Genomic DNA, 27634 nt, shown 5'->3' with positions numbered 1-27634 from the left:
TGCTGGCTCCTTGGTCATTAGGGCTCTAGAGGCATAGCCATCTCCTTTGGTTTGATCATTCAGGGAGTGAGAGATGGAGATGGAGATGGAGATGGAGATGTAAGCTGCCCAGAGTGGCTGGGGAAACTCAGCCAGATGGGCAGGGTATAAATAAATTATTATTATTATTATTATTATTATTATTATTATTATTATTATTATTTTATGGAGAAGGAGATGTAAGTAGACTTTCTCATCAGCATCTACATTCTGTGCTGGTAATGCTTCATGAGAGTCTTAGGGAACATTTAAAAGATTAAGATTGGGAATAATTTAAAGGCTTCAGCCAGCCCTTCTGGGAGTCTTTATGACTCCACCCACTGTTTTGTAACAGTGAAGGGAAGTGATTCTGCTTACACTTTAGGAAAAGGAAAACTAATAAGATGTCACGCCTTGGAAAAGGACGTTCTTTTTAGGCTAGTGACACAAAAGTCACTTGATAACTGGCCATGGGAGCATTAAGCATGTCCTCTTGGGAGGGCAATATCTTGCATTGTCTTCCTCCCCTTCCTGCCTCCCAGGGCCCATCTTTCAAAGGACAGCCAAGGTACAAAACCGTTCAGCATGCTGATGTTTCTTCCATAGTAATATTCGTATTTGCTATTTGATGTTTCCCTTTTAAACATCCCTTCTCCACACTAAGCACACCCATCTCTTTCAATGAGATGATGAGAATTGTCTTATAATATCCAGAGGGTGCTGTTCTGGCTTCAGTATTCAAGCACTCTCTTCACAGGATACCCATAATGATATGCCTAGGAAAGTGAATCCATCTTGAGCTTTGAGTCGTGAATGCCCAAACCAGTTTAGGGATGTAGATCAGGAGAGTACTTTGAGTCCCATTTCTCACATTTGAACAGGCCTTCTCTGCGTTGGCTCCCCGGCTGTGGAATCCTCTCCCCAGGGAAGTTCGCCTGGTGCCTTCATTGGACACCTTTAGGCACCAGGCAAAAACATTCCTTTTTAACCAGGCCTTTGGTTGATCTGATTGACATCCTATGCCCTTTTAAAACGTGTCTCTTTTTTTGGGGGGGGGGTTCTTATTGGGTTGTTGTTTTTATTTTTATTATGTATTTTGTGGTTTTATATCTTGATTTTATTCTGTGAACCACCCTGAGACCTCTGGGTATAAGGCAGAATATAAATTGAACAAACAAACAAACAAACAAATATAAGTTTGTCTCTGTTATGGCAAAAAAAAGTCTGCAAATGCAAATATGTTGTACCAGCAAACTCACAGACATATCCCAGGCAACAGTTCCAATGGGGATCTCTCTCTATTTTTTTGTCGTGTGCTATAAAAGAGTAGGATTTGGATTTGGAGCTTGGGTGAAGATAGCCAAGGGAATAATGCTGCAGTGGGGGCAGGGTGTGGGGAAGGAATCATCCTTCCTAGTGCAGCACATTGAAGGCAGCAAGGATGATGCTCTTAGCCAATCCTGCTCATCAGCCCTGCTCACGTTGCTGCATTAAGATGCGGAGGCTATTTTCTTGCCATTCCTTGGAGCGCACAGCGTGCTTTCAGTTTACGATGTTATGATGCTTGCGCTCCCCCCGGAGTAGTCATGAAGTCGATAGATGAATTTCTTAATTTGTTCTGCCTCACTGTCCTGCTGGTTTATTAGCATCCCAGTTATTTTATGCACCATGCCTAAGTGGAAGTATATTAAAACTCAATACTTAGGTGTCATTTTTTTCCTTGTTGGTATTTTATAATCACGAGGCTATCTTCCGAAGTATGTGGAGCCATTTCTCTAATGGAGTCACAGCAAGGCGTTTGTTAATGATCTAGGCATGGGTGGGAGGGAGAGCTCTAAATAGGGGGACTGCAATAGGGAATTAGATTACATTATTAAACAGAAATGGCATAGCAATAGGCATGCATCTATGATGTTTTAAGTGTAGACCTGAAACACAAGTATGCAATGTCCATGGTTAAACATCTTGAATTTTACGACTGTGTTTAAAAAGTAGTATTGTTTGTTGTTGCCTTAAGGATCCCACCTCCCCCTTTTTGGCAAATCACTTTGCTATTTCTCATTGTCTATGTACCATACAAGTGTACTCTTCTTAACGGAGCCTTGTCGATAACCTAGGAAGTGTACTGGCCTTTGATCAGGGCTCGCATTCAAACTCGGCTGATCTGAAGTCAGCTGCTATGTTGTAAAACAACTCACCTGACAGGGTTGATGTGAGAATAAAGAGTTAATAAGCACACTAGAGTCCATTCTCCTGCTTAACAAACATTCCTCCAGTCCAACCCCCTGTTTGATGCTGGAAATCCATCCCTGGTGCATTCTTTGCTTGGAGATATCCCCTAAGTGAGAGCGCATCACCCCTCTAAGAATCTGGTTCTATTGTGGAACTGCTCTTAACCATCAAGGTGTTCGCTAAGGCTATTGGTTTTTCTATTTGTTTGCTTGTTTTGTTTTGTTTTGTTTTGTTTTGTGTTTTGTTTTGTTTTCATTTTTATGCCATAAACCTTTCCGTTTGATCTTTGGATGAAGCGAGAGAGAGAGAGAGAGAATTATTTTTTATTTGCTTTTACATATACAAGTAGATTGGGACGCGGGTGGCGCTGTGGGTAAAAGCCTCAGCGCCTAGGGCTTGCCGATCGAAAGGTCGGTGGTTCGAATCCCCGCGGCGGGGTGCGCTCCCGTTGTTCGGTCCCAGCGCCTGCCAACCTAGCAGTTCGAAAGCACTCCCGGGTGCAAGTAGATAAATAGGGACCGCTTACTAGCGGGAAGGTAAACGGCGTTTCCGTGTGCTGCGCTGGCTCGCCAGAGCAGCGATGTCACGCTGGCCACGTCACCCGGAAGTGTCTCCGGACAGCGCTGGCCCCCGGCCTCTTGAGTGAGATGGGCGCACAACCCTAGAGTCTGGCAAGACTGGCCCGTACGGGCAGGGGTACCTTTACCTTTACCTTTTTATACAAGTAGATAAATAGGTACCACTCCGGTGGGAAGGTAAACGGCGTTTCCATGTGCTGCTCTGGTTCACCAGAAGCAGCTTAGTCATGATGGCCACATGACCTGGAAGCTGTATGCCGGCTCCCTCGGCCAATAAAGTGAGATGAGCACCGCAACCCCAGAGTCAGTCACGACTGGACCTAATGGTCAGAGGTCCCTTTAACTTCACCTATACAAAATTAAAACAATGCAACCATACAAATCAACAGTTAAGAGATTCCTCTGAATCTCTGGACTTTCCCCCTCCCCCCCCATGGGAACCATTATCAAACCTTTCCTGCTGCATCTTTTTCAATAGTCCATATTTTATATAACTCCATTGTCTCCATAGTTCCTGCTACGTTACAAGTGTTATCGCGGCCCTGCTAGCGTTTTCATCTTGCTTAAAATGGTCTCCAACATAATTCATAAATTTCCCCCATTCTTTGTTGAAGTTTTGGTCTTCTTGATTCCTTGGGAAGTATATAAATTTAAATAAAACAAACAAACAAACAAACAAACAAACAAACAATCCTGAATTGTGTCCCAAAGAGAGCAAGTAAATCTGGAGATGCTTTAACCAACCCACAACTCTTGCTTTCCCCTGTTTGGTTCTCTTTAAATTCATATTGCAAACTGGACCCGTGCTGTTTCTCAGCCCTTTCCTACCAATTGTCACTTTCTCCAGGATCATAGCGGGTTTCACAGCCCAAAAGCTAGAGGGAGATTCCCAGCTGTCAAGAAAACATCTCCTGTCTTTTGATGAAACACCCATATATCACCGTGGACTATCAGAAAATGCTGAGTCTAATGGAGGATATTCTCCCAGGAGCTATGTTGTTGTTGTTTAGTTGTTTAGTCGTGTCCGACTCTTCATGACCCCATGGACCAGAGCACGCCAGGCACTCCTGTCTTCCACTGCCTCCCGCAGTTTGGTCAAACTCATGCTGGTAGCTTCGAGAACACTGTCCAACCATCTCGTCCTCTGTCGTCCCCTTCTCCTTGTGCCCTCCATCTTTCCCAACATCAGGGTCTTTTCCAGGGAGTCTTCTCTTCTCATGAGGTGGCCAAAGTATTGGAGCATCAGCTTCAGGATCTGTCCTTCCAGTGAGCACTCAGGGCTGATTTCCTTCAGAATGGATAGGTTTGATCTTCTTGCAGTCCACGGGACTCTCAAGAGTCTCCTCCAGCACCGTAGGAGACTCTTGAGAGTCCCATGGACTGCAAGAAGTCCATGGAGTCCCAGGAGCTATAGCAGTACTTGATGATTAATGTAACCAATGCTTTGTTGAGGATTCCCCAAGGGCAGAGGCATGTGTTTTGGGTGATAGACAGCTCTTACTTACTTAGCAATGTATTCCCAGTTTCATTTTTCTGATCTGGAAACCATAAACATCAAATGAAGTATAGGGTTAGCAAGACAACCAAAGCAGAAAAAAAGACAATTTACATCCATGCAAATCTTGCCCTAAGCTCTGCATTTTCAGTGGGATTTTGCAAGTGTACAACCACTTGAAGGTCAACACAACCCCATAATTCCTTTGAAGTATGCTTTTGAGTTCTGTACTGTTGATTTATTTGTTCACAGTAATTCATGCCTTGTAAATATGAAACAATACATACCGGTGGAATCTACACACGCATAAAAAATGCTGTGAAAATGCTTTTTTAAAAAACGTTTTGAAAAAAATATATTGAATTCCCCATAGCTCACCATTGCCATCTAGTGTCACATTTGTATATTGCACTTTACAACACACCTAAAATGTTTTATTTGTAGCTGTACAGAGACAGAGCTAGTTCCTAGTTGAGCCAATACCTTAAGAGATCCTTGCACTGGCTCCATCCCTAAGGCATTTTTCTCCTCACTTTCTAAGGTAGCCCAGCAGCCATGTGTACAGTATGAGACTCCCCCCCCCCCGACACTGTAGGGATTCAACTCAAATTACAGAGCCAATCTCATTGCATAATTTTAATTTATTTATTTATGAATCCATCCTGCCATCTGGCTAACAATATTTAAAGCAACAGCATCAGCAACAATAATAGAACATAATTGGAAAAGAAGAACAAAAATGCAAGCGGTAAGGCAAGCGTCTGAAAAACAATAAAACCAATTCCCAGCTCTGTTGCTATCCTTGAAAGCCTGCCAGGGAATTGGATGGCCTCGTTGTTTCAAAGATTTCCCACTAAATAGGACGGTAAAAGGTAAAGGGGCCCCTGACCATTAGGTCCAGTCGTGGCCGACTCTGGGGATGCGGCGCTCATCTTGCTTTATTGGCTGAGGGAGCCGGCGTACAGGTTCTGGGTCATGTGACCAGCATGATTAAGCCGCTTCTGGCGAACCAGAGCAGCGCACGGAAGCGCTGTTTACCTTCCCACCAGAGCGGTACCTATTTATCTACTTGCACTTTGATGTGCTTTCGAACTGCTAGGTTGGCAGGAGCAGGGACCGAGCAACGGGAACTCACCCTGTCACGGGGATTCGAACCGCTGACCTTCTGATCAGCAAGTCCTATGCTCTGTGGTTTAACCCACAGCACCAACCATGTCCCTAAATAGGACGGTAGCCTTCCCCAAGTACTACAACTTTCATCAACCTCACCCAACGTGGCTAGTCAGGGCTGATGGGAGTTGTTCTGCTCAATAATCTGGAGGGCACCAGATAAATGGATAGACGCCAATAGGCACAAATCTTATGGGGAATTTGTGGCCCACTGGACATTCCATTGTGTGTGGGGAGGGCAGAACAATCCTGCACCATCAGAGATAAAGCTCAACTTGAGTTTTGTCAACTGTAGATTGCCAGGGCTTATGCACTGTTAAAGACCTTCCCTTTTTTGTGCACTAACTCCTTGGGGGCCGGGTGAGAAAGAAATCAGAATGAATACACTATGGACACAAAAGTCATGAGCACTAACTTCATCGCTTACCTTAGGAAGCTGATACAGCTCAGTTTTAAAACCATCCACAGTTGGCTTCTGCCCAACCTGGCAACTGCACTTTCATTCTCTCTATACCTTGTACACCGTAGTCATAAAATCCTCATTCACGTTAAGCTTTAATCCTTTTTCCGAATCCTTCTTAGCGGTCCACCTCAATAAAGCCTTGTGACATAGTAATGTTCCGCTGGTTAATTAGGTGCTCTGAAAATACCGTGTTCTCTTTCTCTTTCCAGTTTTAATTCAATTGGGTACCCCTTTCTCAAAGAGCACAAACAGGGGCTTGTAGATGAATCACCTCTTAATGATTCGGTGCTCCATTTATGTATGCCATCCCACTTCTGCTGACTATTAACGCACAGAGCTTGAGAGCACTTAATATGGAAATCCCAAAGCACAACAAGGATGGCCGTTGCTGTTCTGCGAACTGTTTTCTTTCTACCCAGAATTGCTCCCACTCGCTCCCTGTGTTTGAACACCATGATTGATGAGCTGATGGTAGCCCACCTGTGCTTCAAACACAGAGGAAGGGCAAAAGCGTGTGCGTGCAGAAGCTAAGTATTTAACGGTGTAACTGGTATAATATGTGTGAATCTGACTTCCTGAAGGGGGTACAGTGGTACCTCAGGTTAAGTACTTAATTCGTTCCAGAGGTCCATACTTAACCTGAAACTGGTTGTTTTTTTTAAAGATATTTATTGAAATTTTCAAAATATTACAAAATGAAAAAAGAAAAAAGAAAAATACAAAATAAAAATTGTTAAAAAACAGTTCCATCTTTCCATCACTTATCTTTCATTTGCTTGTTTCCCGGACCTCCTCACACCTCCCTTTTTGTATTCCAATTCAACTTGTTAGTTCAGCAAATCCTTTCCCTCTTTGTTAATCCTAGTCTTTAATCTTAAAATATTGTAACATTAAATTTTTACCTGTTAATAATCCATTTTTCATATTCCTTATAGCGTTTTAGCTAAAAACCACTTAACTTTTTATCCAACATCATTCTAACATTCATTAATTTTACAATATTTCTGTAGATAGTCTTTAAATTTCTTCCAATCTTCTTCCACCAACTCTTCTCCCTGGTCTCAGATTCTGCCGGTCATTTCTGCCAGTTCCATATAGTCCATCACCTTCATCTGCCATTCTTCCAGGGTGGGTAGATCTTGTGTCTTCCAATACTTTGTGATAAGTATTCTTGCTGCTGTCGTGGCATACATAAAGAAAGTTCTATCCTTCTTTGGCACCAATTGGCCTACGATGCCCAGGAGAAAGGCCTCTGGTTTCTTCAAGAAGGTATATTTAAATACCTTTTTCATTTCATTATATATCATCTCCCAGAAAGCCTTAATCCTTGGGCACGTTCACCAAAGGTGAAAGAATGTACCTTCAGTTTCTTTACATTTCCAACATTTGTTATCGGGCAAATAATAGATTTTTGCAAGCTTGACTGGAGTCATGTACCACCTGTATATCATTTTCATAATATTCTCTCTTAAGGCATTACATGCCGTAAACTTCATACCTGTGGTCCATAACTGTTCCCAGTCAGCAAACATAATATTGTGTCCAACATCTTGTGCCCATTTAACCTGAAACTGTTCTTAACATGAAGCACCACTTTAGCTAATGGGGCCTTCTGCTGCTGCCGCACCGCCGGAGCCCGATTTCTGTTCTCATCCTGAAGCAATGTTCTTAACGCGAGGTACTATTTCTGGGTTAGCGGAGTCTGTAACCTGAAGCGTATGTAACCTGAAGCGTATGTAACCTGAGGTACCACTGTATTGGGAATGGATGGATGTTGATCAGTAGCAGAATGGAACTGGACACCAATACTCATTGAGATAACTCCAGAACAGAAAACTGAAAGACCAGATCCCTGACTGCCCTGATTTTACTGGGACATCTCAGATTCACAGAAGCATTCCTGGCTTCTCTTTGGATCTGGGATTGTCCTGCTTCACCCCTCCAGAACCGCTGCTGAGCTCTGGGAGGACGATGAGCTGGCCGAGCCTCCACGACTGCTGGCCTCCACCCTTTTGCAGCTTGTAGCAGCTGCAGGACAGTGGGCGGGAGAGGAGAGGCTGCCACTGCTGCAGTGCAGCCCCCAGTGATGTGCCCAAGCTAGCAACTCTGGTCCACCATCTGCAGGAGCCGCTGGCATAGCCAGCAGTGTGAGGAGGATCTCCCTGCAGAAGCTGTCATCGCCTACTTGCATGCTGGAGCCCAGCAGAGGAGAGGTGCGGCAATGCTGTTGCCACAGTTCCTCTACTCTGCCGCTTCTGCCCCCAGGTCAGGCCTGATCCATGAATGGAACTGCCCCCTGGTAGAATTGGGTCAGTGCTGAGGTAGCTACCTTCCACACATCTCCCAGGTGCAGCTTAGACCCGGGGAGGAGAGCTGCTCCTTCTCCATCTCTGCTCCTGTGTTTAGGTCCCTCCCCATACTAAAAAAATGTATAAGATGGTAAGCAACAAGGCAATGCCCTTCTTGTTTCACAAATACCAATGATATGGTAATAACCTTTTAATACAATTACTGTTGCAGGTGAAGAAAGCTGTGCAGCAAGAAGGCTTTGGGAGGAGGAAGAGAGGCTACAGAGATATCAATGAAATAGACATCAACATGAATGATCCTTTATTTACAAAGCAGTGGTACTTGGTAAGCAACCGTGAACTTCCATCCCTCTCCATCAGGAAAGCAATTTCAGATTTCTACAGTCCTCAAGCATGTCTTGGTATGGAAGAATATAGCAAACACACTCTATTATTTCCAATTATTTTTTGACACGATGAGGTTAAAGTTAAGCTCTTTTGATTGGCCAATTCGCTAACGACAGCCCTGCCTAGACAGAGATAGCTCCGCAGAGCTGCTGTCAGTTAATGTAGACAATATAGAGATGTGGGTGGTGCTGTGGTCTAAACCACTGAGCCTCTTGGGCTTGCTGATCGGAAGGTCAGTAGTTCAGACCCCTGTGATGGGGTGAGCTCCTGTTGCTCTGTCCCAGCTCCTGCCAACCTAGCAGTTCAAAAGCACATCAGTGCAAGTAGATAAATAGGTACCGCTCTGGCGGGAAGGTAAACGGTGTTTCCGTGCACTCTGGCCTCCATCACGGTGCTTTGTTGTGCCAGAAGCAGTTTAGTCATGCTGGCCATATGACCCGGAAAGCTGTCTGTGGACAAACGCCGGCTCCCTTGGCCTGAAAGCAGAGATGAGTGCGACAACCCCATAGTCACCTTTGACTGGACTTAACCATCCAGGGGTCCCTTACTGAGTTAAATAGGCCAATGGTCTGGCTTGATACAAGTTAACCTTTGACATGTTCAGAGGCATAATCATTTTCATTATTGCATGATCACAGGCTGTGATCTGTCACTCAAGCCAGATTTTAGAGCAAACCTCTGGTTCTGACTGAGCAATGAAATGCATCAGCCCCATTGCATCCAAATCTTTTTTAAAAACCTTCTCTTATTTTATTGCCAGCATTCCTGGATTTAGTGCCTCCTTCCCAAGCAAATGAAGGCTAGCCTGTGGCAGATGGATCAAGTAGACTCTCAGTGGATGTAAACAGTCTGTTTTGTGCCAAGCAAATAATTCTCTTGTGCTTTCTTTTTTGTAATTTTTTTATGCATTAGATCAACACTGGGCAAGCAGATGGGACTCCTGGACTTGATCTGAATGTAGCTGAAGCGTGGGAGCTGGGTTACACAGGGAAAGGTGTAACTATAGGAATTATGGATGATGGTAAGTGAACTAAAATATCATGACTCTCAGTGTGTATCATATGAGAAATCTGATTTAAAAATAAGGCATAACTTCCAAACATGGATATTTTAATGAGGACTTTGTAAGAGATTCACTTCAGCCAAGGGAACATCTACAGAAAGCTCCCCTGGGTTACAATTCATGGATAATTATGATTCTCAAAAATGTGCCATGGGTAGCACTATTTTAGTTCAGGTACAACAGCTGTCGGCTTATTTTGTTTTGCCCAGCAGAACTGAGTTTCAAAGAGGAAATTGTGTCATTAAATCTGCTCTGCAGTTTTAGGGCAACTTAGAAGAATTATACACACAAACACACATGTTACCATTTATAATGCAACATGTGAGATATATCAATGCCTGCCTCACTGTGCATTGCAGGGCATTTCAAATTTGTGCTGTAAGTGTTCTATCGTTCTGCTAAAAATAAGCAACCCTGTAACTGTGCTGGAACAGATCCACGGGGACCTATCACTGTTAATAGAGATACACCACAGGGGAAATGATGCTCCTTTTGTCTGGCCATCACCCCATCCATTTGCACATGCCTTGTAGCTCCCTGGCTTATTTTACTTGGGCCCACAGAGTGACTTGTCACGTTTCACAGTGACTGAGCACAGAAGTGGTATGTATGTGACCTGGCTAACTGGAGGGAGCAAGCAGAATCTGAAATAGGAGTCATATTTCATACAATCTAATAATCAAACCATAGATTTAAACCAATTTCACTGATGCAAGAAAATCCTGGGCATGGCTCTAGCAAGCTTTTAAATTCTGTTTGTTTCAGATGTGAAACATGATTTCTGTAGTACATTGCTGATAGAAAGTCCCCCTCCTCCAAAACAACAACAACAACAACAACGACTTATTGTTATTTATGCCCCGCTCATCTGGCTGGGTTTCCCCAGCCACCCTGGGCAGCTCCCAACAGAATATTAAAAACATGATAAAAACATCAAACATTAAAAACTTCCCTAAACAAGGCTGCCTTCAAATGTCTTCTAATAATATATATTCTGCATATTCCAAATTAACTTAATTTACTCACTTGTTCATCTACTTTAAATATATACTCTTATAAAACTGCAGGCTGTTACAGTAATCCTGCCAATGTTCTTATCTGTTTACAGTTTATTTGTAAATATTTAATAAACCATTTCCATTCTTTCCTAAAAAGTTTGGTATCTTGATTTCTTATTTTTCCAGTAAGTTTCGTCATTTCTGCATATTCCATAAGTTTTTGCATCCATCCTTCTTTTGCTGGGATTTCTTCTTTCCATTTTGGGGCAAGTAACATTCTTGCCACTGCAGTCGCATACATGAATAAATTTCTATACAGTTTGGGTAGTTCTGTCCCTAAAATTCCCAAAAGGTAAGCTTCTGGGTTTTGTTTTGTTTTTCAAACGTTATTTTAAACATCTTTTTCAATTCATTATATTACCCACAGCTTTGGTGGAATTGTTTGTGGCTTGTCAACATGTCCCTTTGAGAGGTTGTTACGGCCATTGGTAAATCTAATCTGTAGCTCTTACAGCCCTAACCTCTGTCTCAGATCCCAAAGGTATTTCTGAATTCGTGCAACCGCACGTGTAACATTTAATAGTAGTCTAAATAAGAAAGGATTAAAAGTATGCACTTATCTTATTCCTTGCAGCATGCTTATATGCAGAGCAATTTAATTCTGTGGCTATCCAAAACTTTTTTTTTGCTATTTTCATTTGTAATGTGCTGATTGTGGTTTATCTGCCACCTTTTATTTATCTATTTGGCAGGCATTGATTACCTTCATCCAGATCTGGCTTCAAACTACGTGAGTACACAATGTTCTATGTTGTTCTGGGCATTCTTTTTAGAGGAGATATTTACCCACTGGGCGCGTTTGCCACATAAATATGCTGTTGATGTAGCTGATGAATAAGACTGGGACATAAAGCAAGTAAAAGTCCATGGATAAATTCACCTCTGTGACCTTCTGATGCATGGAACAAAACAGTGACATATGTAGGCAGAGGAAATTACGTTGTTGCCAAGCTCTAAACAAGCTTTCATTCTCGACATGAGAAATTGTGTCATCCACAACTATTTCCTAATTCAGCTTTCAAGATGTGGTTGCTAGTGTGATAGTCCTCCAAAATGTGTGATATGAATGGGAAGAAATAAGGAGAGTGGAGGAAGACTGGAAAGCTTATGGTAGAAGAATAATTTCAAAATGTGAGGAATCTGAAAGAAACCTGGAAAATTGATGAGGGTCATGGGGAGCCAAAGACACGTGTCCTCAATGGACCTGCGGTGATGGTAAAAGCTCATGAAAATAAAGAACATGGAAATAATTGATCATGTCCCAATTTGGAAAATAATATATAGTAGTCTTCCTGTTACATGGGTTTGTTATTATTTATTTATTCCTCAATATTTATATACCACTTGGCTATAACCAAACCTCAGAGCAGTTTTAGGGATCACTTTGGGTGAATGAATAGATGAACATAAAGACTTACAGCAGGCTTCCTCAACTTCGGCCCTCCAGATGTTTTGGGACCACAACTCCCATGATCCCTAGCTAGCAGGACCAGTGGTCAGGGATGATGGGAATTGTACTCTCAAAAACATCTGGAGGGCCGAGATGACTTACAGAATAAGAACATGGCCATTTCTGGATATGAGGACAATCAAGTCCTGAGTGGTACACTGAGATTACAACTCTCTATGCAAGAACAAGATAAATTTATGCCTCTAGAGAACACTGCCATTGTTACAAGAGAAGGAAGAAGGATTCAGAGCCTTCTTTGCCTAGGAGGCTTCCTCCTGTTGTGGGTGACGCTGTGGTCTAAACCACTGAGCCTCTTGGGCTTGCCGATCAGAAGGTTGGCGGTTTGAATCCCCATGACGGGGTGAGCTCCCTGTTGCTCTTTCCCAGCTCCTGCCAACCTATCAGTTCGAAAGCATACCAGTGCAAGTAGATAAATAGGTACGTCTGTGGCGGGAAGGTATATGGTGTTTCCATGCGTTCATGTTTCCATCACGATGTCCTGTTGCGCCAGAAGCAGTTTAGTCATGCTGGCCACACGACCTGGAAAGATGTCTGTGGACAAACACTGGCTCCCTTGGCCTGAAAGCGACATGAGCGCCACAACCCCATAGTCACTTTGGACTGGACTTAACCGTCCAGAGGTCCTTTACCTATTTTACTGTATTGCCATAACTGGTGGGTCTTTTCCTGTCCTCTTAACTGGGGCTCAGATTTGTCACCATATTGAATTCACTTTTTAATAGCTTTTGTTATAAATGGAGGCCTCAAGGTGCTGAACTGTAAGGAATTTTGCCAGCTTATAAGAAGCAGCTCCCCCCCTCAAAAGACACAAAAGAAACCACCAGTAGTACAGCATTCTGAAAATTATTATCTTCCATTTTCAAGGCGACATAAGGCACTCATTTCCATAAAAAGAGCTGAGAAAAAGAGGGGTGGAATTAGGTAAACAGATTATTTTGGATGTGGTTATTTCTGTATTGCAGGGGGTTATACTAGGTAACCAGCAGTGCCCCTTCTAGCTCTGAAATTCTATGCTCTATGCTTTAAGACTCTATGACTACTACATGGAATTACATCTATATAATTTTCTGAGCTATCACTATCAGTTTCTGCTTCTTCATATTTGCCATCATTAGGCCTATGTGAGACTCAGCAGAGATACCCTTTCTGCTGAAACAAGTTTACAGTATGCAACAATTCCACCATCATTATTTTTTTTAGTGTCGGGGGAGGTCGTGTCTTTTAGATTGCAAGCCTGTGAGCACAGGTTGGTTATTGATCTAATATGGGGTGGGGAGCTTGTGGTCCTCCAGATAATTTTAGGACTCCAGTTCCCACCAGTCTCAGCCAGCGTGGACTATGGTGAGGGATGATGGGAGCTGTAGTCCAACAACATCTGGGTGGCCACAAGCCTTTTCCCATCTGCTCTGGAAGCCTTTTTGGTGGAAGAAGGTATTAATAAATCCATGGCACGCTTTGGCACAAAATAGCTGCAGATGTAATCTCAGAAAGTGAATGAAATTGTGCATCAAAAATGGAATATGGGTAAGGTTGCCAACAGATGCTAAGTCTACAGATGTTACAAGTCATCATGAAAAATTGATTTCCTCAAATTAAGCTTCTGTTAAAAGCACAAGAGCACCCCAGACCAACAGCTTCTTGTCAGTTGGCAATCTTCTGGCAATTAAAAATAAAATAAAATAAAATATTAAAATGGCATATAGATATTTATTGGGGGGGAATTCAAATGCACTTATGATACAGGATGGTCCATTTTTCATTCTCCTAAATTATTAGCTGAGGTGCAACAGGACCATTTCTTCTTGCATAAAATATCAAGCAAGACCTTCTTGGCTCGATAGGTTTTACAGTGTGAATGCCCTGATAACATTGGTAACAAGACTGAGGCACATAACAACCCGTTCCAAAGCCTTTTGAGCTAAAAGGGAGGGGTGAGCAAAGCAAAAAAGAGTCATTCTGTGTCATTCTGCTTGCATCGCTAGGCTTCAGACCAAGCACACAATGAACGAGGCGTCTAGAGATGGATTCATCCTAGAGGGATGCAGGGCTTTTGTTTACTTCAGGAAATTAAGGCATACGGACATCACAAAAGAGTCCTTCAAAACAGTGTTGGAGTCTGAGTAATTGCAGGCAAGAGCAGAGGTATACTGAGCGAAGTCTGATTGCTTTAGATTGATGCCAGGGAAGAGATTGGAGGAGCAGAGTAGTATATAGGCTTTAAAGAGGGTGATTGTTTTGATTTTAGATGTGGAGTCATATATGGACTGGAATACAGCAGAGAACTATGCCAACTATGCCAACAGTTCATTGCATACATACTTGCAGAATAAACGCCTGTTGCATAGGAGCAATTTCAAGATGTTTTCACGTTAGAGAAGGAAATATTATACTGTGGGCTGGGCTTGAGGAGATTGGAGGTTGTGTCTAACTTTAGCTGAAGAAGTAAAATGTAAGCCAAGGGTAAATGGGATAGGTAAAAAGGTAAAGGACCCCTGGACAGCTAAGTCTAGTCAAAGGTGACTATGGGGTTGCGCCACTCATCTCGCTTTCAGGCTGAGGGAGCCAGCATTTGTCCACAGACAGCTTTCCGGGTCATGTGGCCAGCATGACACTGTGACAGAAGCCAGAGTGCATGGAAACGCCATTTACCTTCCCACCACAGTGGTACCTATTTCTCTACTTGCACTGGTGTGCTTTTGAACTGTTAGGTTGGCAGGAGCTAGGATAGAGCAACAGGAGTTCGCTCCATCGCAGGGATTTGAACCGCCAACCTTTTGATCGGCAAGCGATCAGAATATATAGAATAGATAAGAAACGTACCTATGAAAGGGAGATGGTCTGTCATGATTAGGTTACGATAGATGGTCCAGCAGTTTGCAAAGTTTATGAATTCCCATATATAAGCCTCCCATACTTGATGTCAGCTGCACAGTAGGGCTCTCTGCTGCAATGAGTCAGGCTGAGGATAGAAGGAGTCATGCTTGCCATGATTTAACACAGCTCCGGAGTCGCCCCATGAGAAACCTTCTGTTGAGTGGGAAGAAAAGGCACACACAGCCAAGAGAAGAAAATTGGAAATAGAGCTGGTGAAATATTGTGCAGGATGGGTGACATTTAGAATTGCCCTTTTGAATTCCCTCTAGCAACACCGGAGGTGTGACGAGATGTATAATAGGTTGTTCTAAATAAAGATGACAGGAGAATGTAGTAACGTAAAGATGGTTTTTAATTATACTCGGGAGATGCATAGAATGGAGTTCTTACAACAGGCACCAGTGGCTGAGAGCATTCAGTAGCCACTGGGATATATTCTAACTCTAGAAAAACATAACTCAGTGGTCAAAGGCATGTTTCCCATGTTGAAACTTCTGGCTCAAGTCCCTGAGATGTCTGGTCAAAATATCTCAGGCAGTTGGGAAGGGCCCCTATATGAGGCAATGTTACTGTCATGAAACTAGACATTATGGAGCCAGATGGACCTAAAGCCTCGCTTGGTGAAGGCAGGTGTTGCCAGTGTGGTGATCTACAATGTGGTGTAAGGGAGTGATAGCTCTATGGAGTGGTAGGCTCCAGCCAGCCCCAGTCAGCATGGCAAATGGCCAGGAATGGATTTGACAACACATGGAGAGCATATGTTGGTATCAAGAGCAGATCAGCATGAACTCGTAAGGTGTCAGTGAAATCGACTCTATTCAAAAAAACAATACAGCTTAGGCCCGGTAGATCTTGCCCCAATGAGACAGTTGTGAGGACTGAAGTCCTCTGCCTTCCCACAGCTCTGTAAGTCTTCTCCTTCCCCAGTTCCTTTCCAAGCAATATGAGGCTCCTTCATCTTGCCTGTATTTGCTCTGCCCTCTCCATACCTCTGCAGTTTCTGGGAGATGGGGGAGCTGGTCACAGCAGGACAGGGAAACCCCCTGGCTTCTTCAGCAGCCTGCCTCATCTCTACCTCTTGCCCCCACCCCCAAACCTCTGTTTCTGCCTCTAATTCTGGACTTTCCTCTGCCACAGACTGAACCCTGTTAGCTCTTCAGCTTCTGACATCTGCTCCTCCCAATTGGCTTCTTCTCCTCCCTCTGACCACTCATGGTTATCCCACCACCAATCCCCTAACTCTTAGCTTTCTTCCATGACAGTTGGCTACCCTTCATATAAGGCAACAGCAACCACACATGGATGCAGCTGCTGTTGCGCAACCACCATTCCAGAACTGAAGGAGAGCAGAAGTTCTTATTGTTCTCTTTCTTTGGCATTTTCCATACAGCAAGGAGAGACGCCTAGCTGTTGGGAAAGACTTTTGGCTTTCTGTTTATTGGGTGGCAGTAGATGCATCTCAACTCGGATGTCAAAGGGCTTATCACTGTTGCTTGTGTAAAGTGGAGATAGTCCAGGGAGGATGGACGGATTGGGAGGAAAGAGGAGAGGAGAGGAAGAGGTGTCTGAAGTCCAGGGATATGAAACCACAGAAAGTGTGACAAAGTCTAGGTGCTTGGTCCCTGCTCCTGCCAACCTAGCAGTTTGAAAGCACGTCAAAGTGCAAGTAGATAAATAGGTACCACTCCGGTGGGAAGGTAAATGGCATTTCTGTGCGCTGCTCTGGTTCGCCAAAAGTTGCTTAGTCATGCTGGCCACATGACCTGGAAGCTGTACTCCAGCTCCCTCAGCCAGTAAAGCGAGATGAGCGCCACAACCTCAGAGTCGTCCAAAACTGGACCTAATGGTCAGAGGTCCCTTTATCTTTACACATTTTAACAGGCTGTTTGGTCTGCTATAGACAAGCTGCAAGCTGGGGTGTGTTATTTACATGATACTATTTTATTCAAACAAGGAAGCTTTCTCCCAAGGTTCTCAGCATACAGCTCCTAAATAGCAAAGGAAACTAAGAAATCATCAGTGGTTGAAGATCTCAGGAACTTCTCCCAAAATATCATGATCTTGCCATTGACACTCTCAGTGCCTGATGACCCCAGGGTGAACATGTCATGACCATTCAAACTTCTGAAGTGCTCAGAGTTTCTTGCTTATCTCAGAAACAGGAACCTCTGAAACCTGAAGGTCTTTGATGCCACCTCCATATTCTATGGGAACCATTTCACAGTGCCTGAGAATCAACTAAGAGGCAATTCAGGACCAGAATAGCACCTGACTGAATTTAGGTTCGCCGGCTCCCTCGGCCAATTAAGCAAGATGAGCACCGGAACCCTAGAGTCGGCCACAACTGGACCTAATGGTCAGGGGTCCCTTTACCTTTAAGTAGCAAGTCTCCATGCATCCTACCCAGTGCATAAGGACTCTTAGAGATAAATCTGCTGGTTCCCTGATGCTGAGGATACTCTGGCTATCACATAGGTTTCATTTCTGAAGCAGATATTGTACCCCCATTAGTGCAGTTATACCAAACCAACCATCTGCTCAGTTCTATCCAACTTACATACCCCCCCCCCCAAGTATGTATGGGTGGGGTGGAAATGTATAAAACCGGAATCCAAACCTGTATAATAACTTAATTGAAACCTCGTTGTGACTTATAAAGTTGTAACCTGGTGCCTTAGACAGATGGCTTCTGTTCTGTCCTCTTACGTTTTTGAAGAACGTAACAAAATGGCCAGCACAATGCCTCAGAGGTTGGTAAAGAAATTGGTCTTTTGCTGTGGCATCTGGATCATTAATATTTAAATCAAGCCATTAATTTGTCACTTGGCTGTTAGGTTTAAATGCCAGTGTCCATTTTCTGCTGGAAAGGAATACTGCTGCTGGGGTACGGGTAGTTTTTAAGGTCCGGCGTTCTTACGTTGGCATCATCATAATAGTTACTCTCCTTGTAGTATTACATTTTTCATGATAATAAAGAAAACCTCATTGTTTTGAGTTATAACACTTGTTTTCTAATAGGGATTCTCAGGACCATGGTTAGAGGGTAAGTCCCCAAGGGGTTTGTACTGGGCCCCAGAACTTCTGCCCCTTCTCCCCCTTCTCCCCCAGTGTGGTGTAGTGGTTAAGAGCGGTAGTCACGTAATCTGGGGAACAGGGTTCGTGTCTCCGCTCCTCCACATGCAGCTGCTGGGTGACCTTGGGCTAGTCACACTTCTCTGAAGTCTCTCAGCCCCAGTCACCTCACAGAGTGTTTGTTGTGGGGGAGGAAGGGAAAGGAGATTGTTAGCTGCTTTGAGACTCCTGAAGGGGAGTGAAAGGCAGGATATCAAATCCAAACTCCTCCTCTTCTTCTTCTTCTTCTTCTTCTTCTTCCTCCTCCTCCTCCTCCTCCCCCTTACTATGTTTTTTAAAACTTCTCTTGCAAGGTTGCTGGGCATGCTGAAAAGTACGCACCACCTTACTTTGCTCAAAGATCTAAAGTTCTCCTTTCTACAAAGTAAGAATAGAGATCTATTGATTAACTGGATAGATTTATATTCTACGTTTCCTCCAAGATGGAGTAGAGGGATGGCTTTGTTTGACATAAGAAGTAATGTTCTTCTCCGAGCCTGAAACTCCACAGACCTTTGACTTTCAAGGAATTATTATTATTTTTCTCCATCAAGAGGATCTTTCATTCTGAGCTGATAATTAAAATACGAAGCATAATGTATTCCACAGTTTGCTACACAGCTCAGACTACACACACAAAGCCGGTAATTTTGCCAGGCAAAACTTCTCCAGGATAAAAGACCTTCTGGAAGGAATAATAAAGCTATACCACAATGTGAGAGAGATGTCTATTGAAAAGATGAATATGAGGAGAACAGCTGTGGATTTCGTGTTTACAAATTGTGGAAGGGGGAAAAACATGTAAGAGAGAGGGAGAAGTATTTGGGAGAGGACAATGAAAGGAATCATGCTGATTAGTCTTTATCCCCATAGTTCTACTTCACATAGTGACTGGACCATGAGCCTTCAACCAGTAAATTAAACTAGTAACTGAGTAAGTCCAGAGTTTAGCCAGAGTATACTGTACTCTGAGTGGGGGTTTTGTTTTGTTTTGCATGTTTTAGCATATTCCAAGGAGATATTTCATAGTCTGGCTGCCATTTTACTGTCATTGAAATTCTACTCAATATTGATCCAGAGCAGATTCCAACGTATAGTTAACAGGGTAAAAACTTAAACACGTTGCAGGATTCCCCAAAAAATAGACCAGAGGCAATTAATATTTCATCCAGCAGAACTTTACTGCTCCTGAAGGCAAATGAGCATAATGGTGACAAATCCAATACATTCAGGATTGACACTGTCCATAAGAAATCCAGTTGTAGCAGACTTAACTTAAACTTACAATAACTTATAACACTATAGCATACTACGTACAGAGCACTACACCAGAAGGAAAAGAGATAGAAAGTGGAAGTGAAACCCAGACTCCTTCTGGCCCATTTTTATAGTCAGCATGACCTTGACAGAAGAGATAAGAGAACCAGTTTAAGCCAGCTGTACTCAGCTTCTCTGAAGGAATAACCCAAATATCATGAACCTTCTGCTTGTTTCTTTCACACAGAGAAGCTTCCAGAACCCTCTTGAATTAAGTAGAATAGGAAAGATCTCTGCACATCAGATCAATACTTTCTGCACTAAGAAATGTGAACTGACATTTGCATGACACACAATAAACTTTCTCATTTTATGTTCATGAGTACTTATACCAGTAGTGGAGAACCTATGATCCTCTAGATGTTTTTAGGACTTCAGCTCTTGACAGCCTCAACCAGCATGACCAATAGTCAGGAATAATGGGAGATTTAGTCCAGCAACTTCTGGAGGGTCACAGACACAGGTTCCCCATCCATGATACATACCATTAAACAGAGAGATTGGACTTCCCAGTGGATGGTGGGTTTTATCTTGGAAGAGCACCAGTTGGCTCTTATAATAGAATTTACCATGGACTGACGACAGTTTGACTTGTACATTTGCAAGGGGGACATGGACAAGAACAAACTTCTAGCAATGCTTCATGTTTACAAAAAAATAACAATATATTTTTAAAAACCAATAGATTGTAAAGTAGGCTATAGGCAATATTTTACCCTCTCTGGAGAGGAATGCCGGACACTTACTCATGGTTGTTGTGACGTTAACATATGAGAGTGCTGGAGGTGAAATAGTTAAACAAGTTACCCAATCAGAACCCGGGGGGTGGAGTGAGAGGGACTATAAAACCAGCTCTGGGAGGGGCGAAGGAGGAGTTCGTTGGGAGTTGGGTGGTTGGTTGGAGTGGGAGTGAATTGGGATAGAGTCTGTGGGTAGGTTGAGTTAGTGTAGCGAAATAAGCTGAGTCAGGCACAGTTAGGAGCTAGGAAGACAAGTAAATATCTGAGAGGTGGTTTAGTGAGTGAGAGCAGGTAGCGGAAGTTATAGGTCTGGATAGGCATCCCATGACTGTAATTGACCGATACAGTTTATGAAACCACACGCTTGTTAAACTGCTATAAATAAACAGAAGTTTATGTTCCAATTTAACCCTGACTGAACTCAGTATTGTACCAGGTAGGTCCTGGGTGGTGGCAGCAAGAACTAAAGTGGTGGCACAGGGATCAATAGACGGTGAAACGTCTGGGGACCCTGTGTGATCGCCACAGTTGTGTACACCAGTGATGAGGAAACTCCCACAGCTTCGTATGAAAAGCATCTGACACAAATGCAGGCAAAATAGCACATGCATTCAAGGACCAGGATTTAAAATCAGGGGAGGGGGGCACAGAAGGGGGCAGTGGTGGACTTACACTTTTGGGGGCCTGAAGCTTGAACTGTAATGGTAACCACTGTTATCTTTTTCAGCGGGGTTGTTCCATGACAGATCAACACTTTAAAACAAAACAACTACTGCACCTCAGATTTTGGTTAAAATTGCTGCCCTGGATTATCTCACATGTCAAAGTGTGCATAAAAATTTCCTATGCTTTATAGTTTTCGAGTTGTGCAACTCAAATTGAGTCTACTAGACCCATTTTTTAAAAAAGAAATGTGGATTATAGTAGATCCTGGAAGGGGGAAAGCGAAAAGTATATTTCTAGGTGGGCATTCTGTGACCTGCATGTTAAGATTTGTGAAAGAAAAATAATGCTTTATTTAATGCTAAAACTGCCACTCTAAACATTTTTTCTGAAATAAGTCATATATTTATCAATTTAGGTATGGGGTGTGTGGGTGTGGGTGTGGGTGTGTACACTAACCAAATTCAAATGACAGTAAGGAAAAAGGCTTTCAAACTAGGTACAGTGGTACCTTGGTTTTCAAACTTAATCCATTCTGGAAGTCCGTTCCAAAACCAAGGGGTTCCAAAACCAAGGCACGCTTTTCCATAGAAAGTAATGCAAAATGGATTAATCTGTTCCAGACTTTAAAAAACAACCCCTAAAACAGCAATTTAACATGAATTTTACTATCTAACAAGACCATTGATCCATAAAATGAAAGCAATAATGTACTGTACTATAAAATAAATAAGACAATATTGTAGATGATAAAAATAAAATTATTTTTTCCCTTACCTGCACTGATGACAGTCATTGTTTGAATGGGGGGCTTTTATCCATTTCTGCAGTCACTCACTCACTCACTCACTCACTCAATCAGTAACTGAACTGGGTTCCACACAGTCACAAAAACAAATTAACCGAAAAAGCCTCAAAAACAAAAATGCAAAATAAATAGCAAAAAAAAAAAAAGCGCCAAACTTAATCCATTCCGGAAGTCAGTTTGACTTCCGAAATGTTCAAAAACCAAGGTGCAGCTTCTGATTGCTGCAGGCACCACAGAAATAATAGCCAACAACCACATCAGACATTTGGCTTCCGAAAAACATTAGAAAACACTTACTTATGAGTTTTCGGTGTTTGGGAACCAAGGTGTTTGAGAACCAAGGTAACACTGTAGAGTTACAAACATTTCCTTGACATACAAATCAGACAATCAAAACAAGTGATTCAGGAAGCAGCACAGGCAGGACCAGGAATGTAGACTCTCAGCACAAGGAAAGTACCGTATTTTTCCATGTATAAGACTAGGGGTTTTTTTTACCAAAAAAATTGGTTTAGAATCGGGGCACATCTTATACATGGGTAGTCCTAAGGGGTGTTTTCTTAATTTGGAGTCCCCCAAAATAGGAGGCGTCTTATACATGGGGGTGTCTTATACACTGAAAAATACGGTAAGAGCAACCTGAGATACCTGGGGCCTGTGCACGTTTTGTATCTGAATAGCCATCTCTGGCAGAACAGATTGTCACTTGCTGAGAGGGAATGGAGAAATCTGTAGAGCTAAAGAAGCTGAATGCACCACTCTTTACGCACTTTTGCAAAATGATTGACAAAGGTCTCAAGGTCGAGGGCTTTTAATAGTTCCTTTTCAATTACCAGTACTGTATAGAAATGTTACTTAGGGCTTCATCACTCCTCCTCAAGCAGGTCTTAATTTGCCAGCTGAAGACATGAAAATGCTCATTCCTTTCCAGCATTTGACGGAGGTGTTGTGATAGCCAAATTTATATTTGAGGAAATCTAAATACACCGCAGCATATAGGTGTGAAGCAAATAACCAGCCTTTGGCAATCTTTATAAAACAACAACAACAACAATTTATTAATACCCCGCCCATCTGCCTGGGTTTCCCCAGCCACTCTGGGTGGCTCCAAACAGAATATTAAAAACATGATAAAACATCAAACATTAAAAACTTCCCTAAACAGAGTTGCCTTCAGATGTCTTCAAAAAGTCAGATAGTTGCTTATTTCCTTGACATCTGATGGGAGAAGGCCCTCTGCCTGGTTCCTTGTAACTTCACTTCTTGCAGTGAGGGAACCACCAGAAGGCCCTCGGAGCTGGACCTCAGTGTTTGGACTGAATGATGGGGGTTTTCTGTTGGCAGGCAGAAAAACACACACATCTGTGCACATTATGAAAACCAGTTAAAACATCAATACAAAATAGACGCAGCATATGCTAAAATAAAAGGGCCAGTCATCAGTGGGTACCATACAGTCTGGCCTCAGTCTACATGTGTCACTTTGATAGGGTTTTTGCTGCCGCTGCAGTATCTGCACATTTCTTATCCATATGATGGATGAGTTTTCTTCACGTTTCCCCAGAAGAGGAGCTGAATGATGCTCGAATCAGTTGCAGAAACCACTGTATCTGATTAACGTAATTCTGGAGCTCTTATTGAGTCAGCTAATGATAGCAGGGATTCCATCAATTTACACATTCAGTAAATTGCTGGTAAAATGTTGGCCGCAGTCTTGCCGACAGCATCTCGCCGAAGAAATAGAAATGATAATGTGCTCTCGGTAGCAAGGAAACACTGCTAAATGAATGTCTGTTCTGGACCATGCTGCTGCTCTCCTTTGAATTTCTTACTTTGTTCTCACATCTGTATCAGATGTGGGGAACATTTGGTCTGGATGTTGCTGAAATACAAGTCCCATTTGCCCTACCAAGGATGGCCAGTGGCCAGGAATGATGGGAGTCAGAGTTCACCAACCTCTGTAGGGCCCAATGTTTCCCACGCCTGATTTATATCCTGCCTTTCTTCCATCGCTGAATCTATCTTAAGCAGTGAGAATATGATTTTCAGGCAGTCACTCATCCAAGGAACTGACCAGACCTACAGCTACCAGCAAAGGTCCGTATAGTAAAAGCTATGGTTTTCCCAGTAGTGATGTATGGAAGTGAAAGCTGGACCATAAAGAAGGCTGACCGCCGAAGAATTGATGCTTCTGAATTATGGTGCTGGAGGAGACTCTTGAGAGTCCCATGGACTGCAAGAAGATCAAACCTCTCCATTCTTAAGGAAATCAGCCCTGAGTGCTCACTGGAAGGACAGATCCTGAAGCTGAGGCTCTAATACTCTGGCCACCTCATGAGAAGAGAAGACTCCCTGGGAAAGACCCTGATGTTGGGAAAGGTGGAGGGCACAAGGAGAAGGGGACGAAAGAGGATGAGATGGTTGGACAGTGTTCTCGAAGCTACCAGCATGAGTTTGACCAAACTGCGGGAGACAGTGGAAGACAGGAGTGTCTGGCGTGCTCTGGTCCATGGGGTCACGAAGAGTCGGACACGACTAAATGACTAAACAACAACACAACAACAACAGCTAGCAAAGCAGTGGCCTCATGTACCTTCAGGTCATACCTTTTGTGGGGAGGTGGCTTTGGCAGGGTGGTGGTGGTGGTGGTTTCAGGGACGGATAAGGGCACAGGGTTTTGTTTTTTTGTAAGGGCAGTTGAAACACTGGAGTGATCTGCTCTGAGCTTTCAGGAAACAGCATGTATGCACTTTAACAGCCTAAGTAAATGCATAGAGTATTGGCAGCCCTGTGCTTGGACAACCCAAGGGTGATTAGAGGGGCATGAAAGGAACCTGCATAACTGAACCAGCTTGCAAAGAAATTGGCATGGAGAACATTCTGCAATTAGAATGAATAAGTGCAGATCTCACAGCGAGTACTTAACAATAAACCCCTTCATTTTAACCCTCCGTCCTCCTTTCTATTCTGAAAAGTCATGTTTCCAGATTAGTCAGGGTCACATTAAAAATCAGAGCTTAGCAGTCGGCTTTTGTCTTTTAGTTTATTTTGAGTTTTGTGAAAAACAAGCAACGAGGGTTGCAAATCTTGTTAACTTCAGGAAGATTCTGAAAATATTGGGGATGAATGAGTATGCCATTAAGCAGTTGTTGTTGATGATGCCTTTCCAACTCCAGGATTTCCCCCTCACCTCCCACAGCTGCTGCTCCAATATTATTATACCGTTGGTGTTTAACGCAAAATGCCAATTGGAATCAATTAACTTTTGAGGCTGGTGGGCACATGCGGAATTCTAAAAAAGTGGTGTGGGAGCCAGTCACAAAGTGGCTGCCACAGGGCATGGAAAAAGAAGAATGCAGAAATCAGAGGAGAAGTCACTATGATGCCACACAGTGGTACTTCATATCATATACATGGAAACAAGACTATTTGAACCACAAAAGGAAATTTCAAAATCATGATTTGTAACCATACTTGTATTTACATCCCCTAAAATAATCCATGCAACCCACTCAGCACCTCAGTTGTTTTGGAATTGTTATTGTTAGGAAATGTAAGGAGGCAGAAGGGACATTCTTTCACCTTTGGTGGACCTGCCCAAGAGTGAAAGCCTACTGGGAAATGATCCACAATGAGTTAAAAAAGGTATTTAGGTATACCTTCCCTAAGAAACCAGAGGCCTTCCTATTGGGCATGGTGGACCAGAGGGTGTCAAAGAAGGACAGAACTTTGTTTATGTACGCTGTCACAGCAGCAAGAATTCTTCTTGCAAAGCACTGGAAGACTCAAGATCTACCCACGCTGGAGGAGTGGCAGACGCAGTTGATGGACTATATGCAACTAGCTGAAATGACTGGCAGAATCCGAGATCTGGGAGAGGAAACAATGAAAGAGGACTGGAAAAAATTTAAGGACTATTTGCAAAAACATTATAAGTTGTATGAATGTTAAGAAATATGCACGATTAGGAAATTTTTGCTTTAGCAACTTGATTAGGTAAACTGAAAATTAAGACAAGAAAAAAGAGGTGGTAACATGAATCAACTTTATTATGTTAATTTTAAATGTACAAAGATTGGGATATGAGATTGTGAATTCGGAAACATAATAACTGAAAGATACAGTAAGTTAAGAAACAAGGTAACAAATTGCTGAAACTTTTATTGCAAAGAACGCAGGGTCGGGAGGATGTGGGGAAGTCCACCTGGAATACTGAAAAAACTATTGAAAGTTGAACAGAAATAACCTTTATTTTTTTTGGTTTTTTATTACTCTTTTTTTGTATTTGTTTCTTGCACTTTCTTATTGTAATCTTGTGTTTATGAACCTAAGAAAAGAAACTCAATAAAAAATATTTATAAAAATGGAATTGTTATTGTTAACTGTTTTGTTTGAAGTATGCAATGTAAACTAAGTACAGTGGTACCTTGGTTCTCAAACTTAATCCATTCAGGAAGTCCTTTCCAAAACCAAAGCGTTCAAAACCATGGCACACTTTCCCATAGAGAGTAATGCAAAATGGATTAATCCATTCCAGACTTTTACAAACAACCCCTAAAACAGCAATTTAACATGAATTTTACTATCTAACGAGACAATTGATCCATAAAATGAAAGCAATCAACAATGTACTGCAGTCACTCACGCACTTAATCAATCAATCAATCAATCAATCAATCAGTAGCTGAACTGGGTTCCAAACATTCACACACAAAAAAGAGCTGCAGAAACAAAAACGCAAAATAAATGGCCAAAACTGACAGACCTCGGTGAAGCACTCAAAACGGAAGTGTAACACTCAAAATGGAAAACATTCAACTTCTGAAAAATGTTCGCAAACTGAAACGCTTACTTCCGGGTTTGCAGTGTTTGGGTTCCAAGTTGTTTGAGTACCAAGGCATTTGAGAACCAAGGTACCACTGTAAATACGTTAAAACTAAAACTAAAATAGAATATGTATCCTCTTGTACTATTTGCATGATTTTTACATGACATTCTCCTAAGCCGCCATCAAATTGCAGATCACATCTGCCTCCGTGGAGTGGCCTGTAAAAATTACAGATCCATTATTGCCAGTGACACAAAATATGAACTCTTTGGAATAAATCCAAGTGCCATGGTGACCATGGCAAGCGAGGAATAGGCAGTCTCTACTTTGCAATCCATGGAAGTTAATCTCAGCTTTAATATAATGGTGGCTTGGGAGTCATGCCTTGTCAAACATGATGAAGATCCAAGCCTTGGACCCATGTTTTTGTGTTATGATGGCACTGCCTTCCCTTGTGCCCCCAAAAGGCCTCCTCTGTCTCCACTGCCACTTTCACACATCTCCTTTCCCCACCTTTCTATTCCTCATAAGCACATCCATTCCAGCTCATTGTCTCCTTGTCTAGACCTAGAATTAAGCAGTGAAGTTACAGCATCCTATCAGAGGTGTAGGGGTTGTGTCTAAATTTTGTGAAGAGGTCAGAGAGTGAGGAGGAACTGCTCTGGGCATGGAGAATGTCTTTGTTTGTTGGTGTGTGTGGCCTGCATATATCCATTTGTTGTTGTTGTTTCATTGGGTTCACAATCTCTTGTGGGGCCCATGGAAGCCCTTGGTGGACTCTCGGTACCATGTTGCAGTATCACAGAAATCTTCCTCTTTGGTGATCACTAGTAGCCCTGAACATGGTTTTAACAGTGAGTCCATAAGTGACTGTGGAGGCCAGTTCTGGATCCACACATTTTTCCATGGTGGGGACATAGGTTTCCTGGCGGGAGTTGATCACAATGAGTGTTTGCCAAGTATGTCTTCCTCTTAGGACATTTCTCCCTTTCGTCCTGAGTTCGCGAGTCTTCAAAGTCCATGACACCTTTGGTAAAGACTGTTCTCCA

General features: G+C 42.7%; 1 protein-coding gene across 1 annotated transcript in view; it reads left to right on the top strand.

The window, feature by feature from the left end:
- Positions 1-27634, top strand: part of PCSK2 (proprotein convertase subtilisin/kexin type 2) — a 118770-nt gene that overhangs the window by 61560 nt on the left and 29576 nt on the right. Inside the window, exons 3-5 of the mRNA XM_028722283.2 lie at positions 8477-8590; positions 9565-9673; positions 11466-11503. Coding sequence (XP_028578116.1) covers positions 8477-8590; positions 9565-9673; positions 11466-11503 — 261 coding nt within the window. The remainder of the gene's footprint in view (positions 1-8476; positions 8591-9564; positions 9674-11465; positions 11504-27634) is intronic.

The sequence above is a fragment of the Podarcis muralis genome, chromosome 3, assembly GCF_964188315.1.
Source record: "Podarcis muralis chromosome 3, rPodMur119.hap1.1, whole genome shotgun sequence".
NCBI lineage: Eukaryota > Metazoa > Chordata > Lepidosauria > Squamata > Lacertidae > Podarcis > Podarcis muralis.
The sequence above is the reverse complement of the archived record's forward strand: the minus strand, read 5'-3'. Positions and strand labels throughout refer to the sequence as shown.